This window comes from Cynoglossus semilaevis, chromosome 6, assembly GCF_000523025.1.
Source record: "Cynoglossus semilaevis isolate Cse_v1.0 chromosome 6, Cse_v1.0, whole genome shotgun sequence".
Classification (NCBI taxonomy): domain Eukaryota; kingdom Metazoa; phylum Chordata; class Actinopteri; order Pleuronectiformes; family Cynoglossidae; genus Cynoglossus; species Cynoglossus semilaevis.
In genome coordinates, this window is record NC_024312.1 from 12,180,819 (window position 1) to 12,190,592 (window position 9,774).

The 9,774-nt window shown below is 39.7% G+C and overlaps 1 protein-coding gene across 1 annotated transcript in view; it reads left to right on the plus strand.

Annotated features, from left to right (window-relative positions):
• The first annotated feature begins 1,044 nt into the window (after positions 1-1,044).
• LOC103380250 (anoctamin-9) overlaps positions 1,045-9,774 on the plus strand; it is a 9,646-nt gene continuing 916 nt past the window's right edge. The window contains exons 1-20 of the mRNA XM_017033171.2: positions 1,045-1,622; positions 2,921-2,995; positions 3,180-3,302; positions 3,383-3,519; positions 3,761-3,810; positions 4,332-4,390; positions 4,848-4,927; positions 5,729-5,863; positions 5,941-6,034; positions 6,101-6,161; positions 6,817-6,899; positions 7,007-7,111; positions 7,197-7,361; positions 7,443-7,479; positions 8,029-8,140; positions 8,337-8,394; positions 8,494-8,591; positions 8,696-8,892; positions 8,982-9,134; positions 9,518-9,711. Coding sequence (XP_016888660.1) covers positions 1,602-1,622; positions 2,921-2,995; positions 3,180-3,302; positions 3,383-3,519; positions 3,761-3,810; positions 4,332-4,390; positions 4,848-4,927; positions 5,729-5,863; positions 5,941-6,034; positions 6,101-6,161; positions 6,817-6,899; positions 7,007-7,111; positions 7,197-7,361; positions 7,443-7,479; positions 8,029-8,140; positions 8,337-8,394; positions 8,494-8,591; positions 8,696-8,892; positions 8,982-9,134; positions 9,518-9,711 — 2,037 coding nt within the window. The 5' untranslated portion in view covers positions 1,045-1,601. The remainder of the gene's footprint in view (positions 1,623-2,920; positions 2,996-3,179; positions 3,303-3,382; positions 3,520-3,760; positions 3,811-4,331; positions 4,391-4,847; positions 4,928-5,728; positions 5,864-5,940; positions 6,035-6,100; positions 6,162-6,816; positions 6,900-7,006; positions 7,112-7,196; positions 7,362-7,442; positions 7,480-8,028; positions 8,141-8,336; positions 8,395-8,493; positions 8,592-8,695; positions 8,893-8,981; positions 9,135-9,517; positions 9,712-9,774) is intronic.

The window sequence follows — 9,774 nt, forward strand, 5'->3', positions numbered from 1 at the left end:
TACGTGTAATGACAGGGCACGAGAGGCCACCCGTTTGACATGTTAGTTTTCCTCTTGTATATGTCAGAAAAACTGTTAGCCTGGGTCCACGTAGCAATGATTTCCACATCAAATTATTAGCACACAGAAATGTATGGATCACAGTAAGCCTAATCCTGCATCCTGTTTCTTGGAAGGAGTAAGTAAAAATGCTGAGGCAGCATCTAAGAAAGTTGGTGTTACTGTGAGTGACAGAAAAAAAGATACATGATTTAAAAATGGTTAGTTGTTCTGGGGTAGTCATGTTGTGTTATTTATCTAAGAGAAAGAGCATTAAATATGTTTAGCAGCACTCAGTCCCCTACATTCCACGACACAATGACACCCTTCTATTTGCAATGCTTCTTGTATCACACATGCTTCTTTCACGTTCACAGGCTGTCAGGACACAGCTATCAGCTATCTCAAATCTTGCAACATACTAAGTAATAATGGTCTCCAGTGGGAGAGATTTCCAGGCTTTAAAACATCATCTCATCTTGACCTCAGGAAATCCTACAAGTTCTGTTAATGACCATAACCAGTCGGCCAAGTAACTGAAGTTAGACATCCATTATAAACATACCCATGGGAACCTTTTTGATATTCATATTTATTTCAAAGAGATTAAATATTAGAGATGAAAAAATCCATAGAGTACCTTGTATTTCAAATGATAATATGAAAAGTTAATCTAAGTCAGTGTCTTGTTTTTCTTTTTTGCTACTTGTTCTTTTTTTCGGCAGATAATAAAAACAGCTTTTTAACAAGAATTAGTTTGTCCGTCAACATAATGCAATTATAAATAAATAATTCACGAATTACACATACAATAACATTAATTGCATTGTTCAGAAAATGCTATTCTGGAAATGTGTAAAAAAAACATCTCGACTTTATTTGCCATTACTCATCTTGTCACGTGTACTCTTGAGGTAATGGCTGCTGTAAATCCAGTCGTGGTGTTCGTCATTTCCTCTTAAAAACGATCATAAATGGCGAGTTATAAAACTGTGAATATTATATATATGGAGGAGGAAGCTGTGGCAAGGATGACTGGGGTGTGCGTGGGATGATTAAATCACAGTCACGGGCAGTCATTAATTGACTGAATTTACTGAGTGTGTCGCCATCTAGTGGTAAAATGTGGGTACTTTTGTTTGTGGAGAGGAGGAGAAGGAGGAGGTAACATTATTAAACCTACCATTCCATTTGCACCTGACACAGCTCCTGGAGGTGGACTGTGTGTTAGAACAGAGGACGTGTGGAGTGTTGTGTTCCTGGTGTGTTTGTGGGCCGCTGACGGAGGCTGATCAGGGAGAACACAGTGACAGGTGGAGGCCGCCGATGCTGCTGCTGCTGCTGCTGGGACTACAGTGACAGCTGCAACAGGTAGAGTCGCTTTAACATTCCTCAGCGTGGCGAACGACAAGACGCTGGTTCCTGGATGAAGTACGGAAGTCACACAGCCTTTAGTCAAGAGCCATCATGGATTTCAGGAATATAACCAGCGACTGAAAGCTTTGTTTTTCCTCCACTGTCTGTCTGAGAAGAGTATTCTGTAAATATACACAGCACCCACCATGCCTGGCCACAAGAGACAGGTAGGTGATCATACTATACTCGGATTCTACCCATGAAAACGATCAAAACCTGTCATTTGGTCATTTTCTATCATTAAAGCTTTTTATTTTTTTGTTATTACATGACTGACTGTTCTGCTATTCAGCACCAGACTCACATAAATCTTACATAATTCACGTGTTTTCATCTCCACGTGCGTGTAGGAGCCTCCAATGTATGTTACAGAACTGCCCCACACCTTGATTGCTGTGGTCACATGTAGAGAGTCAATGACATGTTCCATTGTTCAGACCAGGTCGAATGAAACCACCGTGAGTCAGGCTCATCACAGGTTTCTGTCACTGCACTGGCATTCACTGACACACTCCCAGTGGAGAGATGGACAGGATTCTTTGGAAGACTGTCACCTTTAACTGCCCCCTCCCCTCCCACTCCCCCATGACAATACACAAAACATCTGAAGAACTGTTTCAGTTAGCATTCCGTTCCTGCACCAACTGTGTTTTACGTAAGACAGCTACTTTGCAAAACAACAACACTGTTACATTGTTGTAGACATGCCAGGAAGCAACCAGGACCCTAAGACAGTACCAGGGGAGTCTCCTTAAGTCTACAGTATGTAGTTTCTTCACCAAAATCAATGGTTACACCACTCACTGGGTTGCAATAGAAAGAACAAGGGGCATGAATCTCAGGGCAGGAACACCAAACACAAAGCATGAGCACAGCACAAAACAGAGTGAGGGACAGAGGTGTATAGACCCAGGGCACCAGGTGACACCAGTGACGCTAATCTCAGAGACACAGGTGAGTCATCGCTAACAAACATAAGATAAACAAGACCATATAATCTGTTTTATACAACTGGCCTAGTTACTGAGTTATAGCACAAAACAGGGTCCTGCCTGGGCCCCATAAGATAGATCAGACGTCTGTATGAATAGAAAATATCATCAGTGGATGAAGTATAATCAACACATTTATAGAAATCCCTGTAGGGATGAATACAACTGGCAGAATGAAACTGACTTTAATCCTACGCAGAATGGGAAATGTAGCAAAATGCTACAGAACAGACAGTTAGCATCACAGGAGCTTATGGTTGTCCATCCATTTTTCAGTTTCTGTGTACAGTTCTAAATAAAAAGAGCTTTGAAAATGAAGGTGGAATGTTTAGAAATGCTGAGATAATAACATAAATACATTGCACTTGTTTGTGTGATACATTTTGTGTTGCTATAATTTACTCTATTAAAAAAAGCAATATTATTTATAATTGTCACAGTTTAAATAACACCTTATTTTTGTCTACTTTTAGCCCAGTATTGAACTCCTGGAGTTAATGGGTGTTGTGCGAGAAAATGGCACTGATCCCTCTTCACTGCCCCCAGTGGTAAGTTCCTTTATGTGTCTGTTGGTCACGTTTCTTTTTCAGAAACTGTGTTGTACACATGACACCTGTAGACAAATCTCTGTATTTCCCAGTTGCTCATTCAGTTTGCACCTGAGGTGTATTCTGTCCAAAAAACGTGCTGTATTTATTTACCAAAAATTAAATATAATTTTTTTTTCCTAAGCAAACTCCATTATCATACGATTATGTACTGGTGGCTAAAACAAGCGAAAACCAAGAGAGATCAGTTTACAAGAAGCAAATAGAATATATTGAAGAGCTGAAAAAGAAGAACATGAAGGTCACAGTAAGTCAGGAATATTAAATATACATTTTACGTTGATTTGGTTTTTTTTCTTTCAAGTCTGACTGTTTTTTTCATGTCAGAAAATAATAGATGACGAACTGGTCTTCTATGGGATTCAAGCACCAAAAGAAATATTTGAGAAGTACAGGTATCTGCTCAAAGTGTCGGATGCTTGTAACTGGAGCTCAGATCAGAACGTCGTGCCTCTCAGCACCAGGTAAACCGTGACGCCCTGGCTATTTTTGTCGCCTGAGACGATCATAGATGCGATTTGTAGAATTTATGTTTGTATGATGCTATCATTACAAACTCAATACTTGTTACGTAAATTAGACACTAGCCCTGTGTTCTGAACCTGAGATCAGGAGATTGTGCTTCTTCACGTCCGTGTCTTTACACTGACCTCCGTACCACGTTACGTTTTCAGGAATGTGACACTTCTGCTGTTCTATTTTCAGGATAAGGATCGTCCACTTTATTTTGAATCACACTCAAATCCATACAGGAGGTGAGAAAGGCCAAAGTTAATGCCTCCTTATTTACATACATCTGGCAGAATTAATGAGACACACTGGTCATTTTAGGAAGTATTTGATCATCAGTAGTCAATTAAAACTTTATATAAATACTATAAATAATCCTTAAAAAGGTTATTTAATTCTGTGATATTCTCTGATATTAACAGGACAGGCTCATATAACTGTAACTTTATAAATGATGTCTCTATTTAAATAGTAGAAAATAGTTGAGCATTTCTGTCGGAGCTGTTTGACTGTCAGACTGACAACTAAACCTAATTCTAATAAAATTATTTTAAATAATTAAAAAAACAAAAAACAAACTATACTTTACTTTTTCATGGAAGTTTACTTAAAAAAAAAAAAATTATCTCAACATTCTGCCAGGAAATGTGAACTGATTTTTATTCACTAATCAGATGCTTCATTGTTGCATTAAAAATTTGATTATTGAAAGACTATCTTATTTTTATAAAAATGAATGCATTTCATTATGTATTATTATTCACAGAGGGCCTGCGAGATCTAATGAAGATGAAGGTTTTCGAAGCGAGGTTTTGCTTACATGAGGTAAAACACACTAGAAAACCGCTGACACTGTCACCACCATATATTTGTCACCATATATATGGCACACGTGTTTGTTTGTTTATTTATCTACTTCTTCTGAACTAGATGCACAGAACTTTTAAAATGCAACTGAAAGTTGCACTGATATACTGTATATTTGTACTGGTACTCTGAGCTGTGAGTGTATTCAGGCTTGGCATTCAGCTCCCAGAACAGTCCACTGCTGCCAGGAACCAAGTATTTGTTCATAGATCTAACAAGACTCATTTTAAAGTGGTGAGTCATGCAGTGTTAGGAGGTAAAGGGCAGAGACTCTGTGAGCGTGGACCTTAAAGTACGCACATATATATAACCACGGTCTCTCTGCTTATTGACTAGGTTGTGTGAAGCTGTTGTAGCTCACCTTGCTTTTGTTTTTGTTTTTTTCTCCTCCTTTGTTTCACGCTGCTGCTCTCAGAAAAGGAAACAGAAAGAGTTGAAGGAGAGCTGGGCACGGTGGACAGCCTGTCTCCAAGGGCAACCCATTACTGCTGTCAGGTTTGAACCGCATCATAATAACAGCTGCAGATACGGCACCGATGCTCTATTGTTTTTCCTGTTGTCTCTGTGAGGAGTGGGTTCACGAGGCAGAACAAACGTGTCACCTCACTCACATAATCATAAGAGCTCTTTATACAGAAGTGCTTAATACCTGCATTAAGGCTTAGTAGTCTAGATGCATATACGTCAGTCACTCACAATGTTAAAGCTAGGTCTTAATACATGGATACATACAAGGAATCTCAGCTTTAATTTGGGAAAATCAACAAGTGGTCACATCTCTTCAATATTTACTGCATCCTTTGACTAAAAGCAATTTAATAGAGAGTGTGGGTCATTTTTATGTGCTCTGTGCTCTAGATAAATACCCCTGCACTACAGTTGAACTGACAAGATTACATTACAGTACAGTACATTCAATCCAATCCCAATTAACGATATTTTTATTCATGTTTGCTTGTGACATAAAAACTTTTATTTTATTATAACGTTTTGATGGAGGCCTCTGTATGTGCAGCTACTGTGTGACCAAAACATTAGTTTGTCTGTAATCAAGTGGACACATTCTGTCCACCACTCTGCTGCAGTGATGCTGCCTAGCTACAGCGCATGAAGGAAATATAGTTTACAAATCACTGCCTTTTCAGTTTGTGTCTACTATTGATAATTCAATCAATTTGCTTAACTGTGACTTCTTGTAATAACTCAGCCCCTCCTATGGGGGGCAGGTTGGTTTCCTCTTTGGGAACCACTTGATTGTAGTAAGGAACTTAACCTTACTATGTATATGTTTGACAGGAACTACTTTGGGGAGAAGGTGGCCTTGTACTACCTGTGGCTGGGCTGGTACACATACCTGCTCATCCCTCCTGCTCTCATCGGGATCATCGTCTTCCTGTATGGCCTGGCCTTCTTCAACAGCTCACCCCTCATGTAAGCGTCGGCTTCTCGCTGTGTCTGCGCTCCTGAATATCCATTCACCTAAGAGAAGAATGGTTACTGTGTTGCAGAAAGGAGGTGTGTGAGGCTGACACCGTCATGTGTCCACTTTGTGACAAGAGATGCAGAGTGTGGCAGCTGTCTGAGACCTGCACATACGCCAAGGTACACCAGAGCTGTTACTGCTGTTCTAGTCTGCTGGTGCTCACTGACGGTGATGTCTGTCCACAGGTCAGCCTGCTGTTCGATAACAACGGGACAGTGCTTTTCGCCATGTTCATGGCGGTGTGGGGTGAGTTGATTTCACAAACACATACACATGTGAAAACTCCTATAGACGTTTATAATATATTGAGTGAAAATCTTACTGCAGAATTATTGTCAAATACTGCTCCTTATTCCTTCCCAATAATGTTGGCTGCATCTAAAGGTCCCTCTAGTTGCCTTATTATATTTAATCCAAGTGGAAGGATATTTTATAATCATAGATTGCTGCCAAAAAAAAGTCACATCACTGAGAGATGAGGACAGTTCTTGTCCAGGCTGCTAACATCTACCAGATCTGACCATCTGGAGGAGAGGGGGCTGTCGAGCAGGCTTTTTTATTTATTATAATTTAACATGTTGAGTGACATTCAACATTCTTGAGTGAATGTGTTTGGTATAATTTTATCAACTGACGGTTTTCTCTTTTTTAAAATATTCATTCTGTGGAAAAAAAATTAGCAACAAGGACATGAGTGTTCAACTACACAAACATGAGACTAGCGTTTGTCAAGGAACTATGTACATGTAGAGACAAAAAGTCCATTCACACTAAGACTCAAAACCTGTGGTAAATTTCTTTACAACATTTTACCACTTTCCCACAAAATACTCACCTGAACAGAACAGCCGGAGGCGCTCTTTTGTCTCTTATACTGAATCTAGAATATTCTGTTTATCAGCGACCCTGTTTTTGGAGTTTTGGAAGAGACACCGAGCGTCCTTCGTGTGTGAGTGGAAAGTGTCCGACTGGTGTGAGGAAGAGGTGAAGCCACTTTTAAACTATTTCAACCCAACTCTGCAACATCGGATTGGCATTTACTGTAGAATTCATATCATGTGGTTTATTTCTTTTTTAAACCTCTGTGACAGGAGGAACTCATCCTGGAGATTGTGAATAATGAAAACTGTGAACCCAGAAAATATAAGCACTCCTATCTGCGCAGCACGCTGGTTTTGATCTGCGTCACAGTCATGGTGGGTGGTCGTGTCTGATGTTTTGACTAAAAGCCTAAACACATCGTGAGAACAACGTGGTGAAACGCGCTGTGTTCTTTCACAGATTCTGGTGATCATTGGCCTGACACACGCCTTGGTGGTGTTCAGAGTCATCGCTGCCGTGCTCTTGGCTGAGGGATCATGGGAGTTCCTGAGCAACCACTCGAACAGTGGAGCCATGATGCTGGGAGCCGTCCTTCATTATCTCATCATCACTGTCATGACACGGGTACGCCACTCTCCCAGTGTTCACGTGCATCGTCCCAGAGAGAGAGTGTCTTTGACGCCAACCTTGTCTTTTTCATTGCAGGTAAACCGGATTGTTGCCATGAAGCTGTGTGAAATAGGTTTGTTCACATGTTTTTATTTCATGTTTGAAAGCAGTGGAATCTAAAAGGGACCAGATCATAGCTCAGTGTAATACAGATCAAATATAAACATGTGATCAGCAACAGTCTTAGGTGTGAGACTATTAATGTGAACACACACCACACCAGGCTGTTGACATTGGACCAGGGCCACCTTATCTGTCTGACACAAACACACCCAGAACAGGTAAAGGACAGATGCTTCACAGAGGAAACCAGAACAAGAAAGATGAATTAAATTAATATTAACACATATTACACTACTTTGTAGGATATAGTAACCCTACAAATAATCGTGTAGTTATGACGTAAGATATACTCAGTTGAAGAAAAACTATTGGGGATATCTGACATAATAACAGAGGAAATGGTAATTGGTCGCACATCATCATTAAGTTATAAATACACGTCTACCGAACAAAGAACCTTTGTTCTAGTGTATTTTTGCGTGCATGACATCTTGTGGCCAAATGAGGAAATGCAGTTACATTCATCCACAGTGATGTGATTTGATTTTGTCTCCACCAGAGGAAACCAGATCATTTGCAGCTACGGAGAAGAGTTTCACTGTAAAGATGTTCACCTTCCAGTTCTTCACCTACTTCTCCTCACTCTTCTATGTGGCCTTTTTTCTTGGCAGGTAAGGAGTTGAACTTTGAAGTACACAAAAAATGAATGTAACCAGCCTTGTTTCCTAGAGAGGCTAGAGATAAACCTTTGACCAACTCCAAATGACCAGATTTTTTTTCTTTGAATTTTGATATTTCTATATATTTTTCACTTCATACAACAACATACAATAAACATTAGAATTCGTTTTGTGACTAATCTATTAGGATCAATGGTCATCCTGGAGGATACGTACGGATTGCAGGGAAATGGAGGCTGGAGGAAGTAAGTGAATGAAAATTCCTATCACTGAACTAACAGTTTTGTGAGTTAACATCATGTCTTTCCACTCTTTGTAATATATATATATGTTTTTTTGTGCAGTGTCATCCTAGTGGATGTCTCACAGACTTGTTCATCCAAATGGCAATTATTATGGTACTGAAGCAAACCATTAGCAATGTCTTTGAGTTCACCGGACCGTAAGTAAAAAAGAGGTTTGATGAAGCGCTACAGTTGTATAGAGTCTGATGTGTGAAACGTCTGAGTTATTAATGTAACGTTTCACATTTTTTCCCTGTACCAGTTGGTTCTGCCGGTGGTTGAAAAGGAGAAGAACCAAGAAGTTGCAGAGAAAATGTGCCCACTGTTACCTGAAGAATGAATCTGAGGACAAACACGGAGCTGAGATGTGTGATAACTGCAAGCTTCGAGACTGGCTCAGCAACTACCGCCTTAATGATGTCGACTCCTTCAGTTTGTTCCACGAGTTCCTGGAAATGGGTAGGTATCCTTGATTTACTGCTTAAACAACAACAACAATAATTGATATAAAACACGTAAATGATTCACATGATTTTCTTTTCTCTCAGTGATCCAGTTCAGCTTTACCACCATATTTGTGGCCGCGTTTCCTCTTGCTCCACTTCTAGCCCTTATCAATAATGTTATTGAGATTCGATTGGATGCCATCAAGATGGTCACTCTGGAGCGAAGGCTGGTCCCCAAGAAAACTAATGACATTGGTGAGAATTAGTGAAGAAAGATATTAATAATGTAATGTCTATTACATTTCTTATGGTAAAATGTACCAAAAAAATGTAATAGACATTTTACTTTGTCAAAGAAAAAACATCACATCAATAAATAAGATAAGATTGAATTGAAGTCAAGTCTGAAATATGTAAACCTTTTGCAAATTACACCTAGATTCAGTAGTTACCAAAGTGGGGGGCGTGCCCCCTCAGAGGTCACACCGCTACTGAATTTGTGAATGAATTTCAAATTGAATATTTAGTGCCACAGTGCGAAAAAGATGCCCTCATTTGTAATTTTAAGTATTTTAATGATTAGGTTTCTTTATTTCATCTGCACTATTATGTATATTTTCATACTAATTTTCTCTCAGGTGTGTGGATTGACGTGCTGGAGGCTATCGGTGTCTTAGCTGTCATTGCAAATGGACTGGTCATCGGCGTGTCCTCGGACTTTATCCCTCGACTGGTGTACCGTTACCGCTATGGCCCATGTGCTAATGGCACAGCAACTGATATTGAGTATGAGCGCATGCTAAAGGAACACAAAGGTGCTGGATCTAATGTTGTATTGAAGGCTTGCTGAAAAAATAAACATGCTTGTTGTTTTCTCCCAGCTGTATGGTTGGTT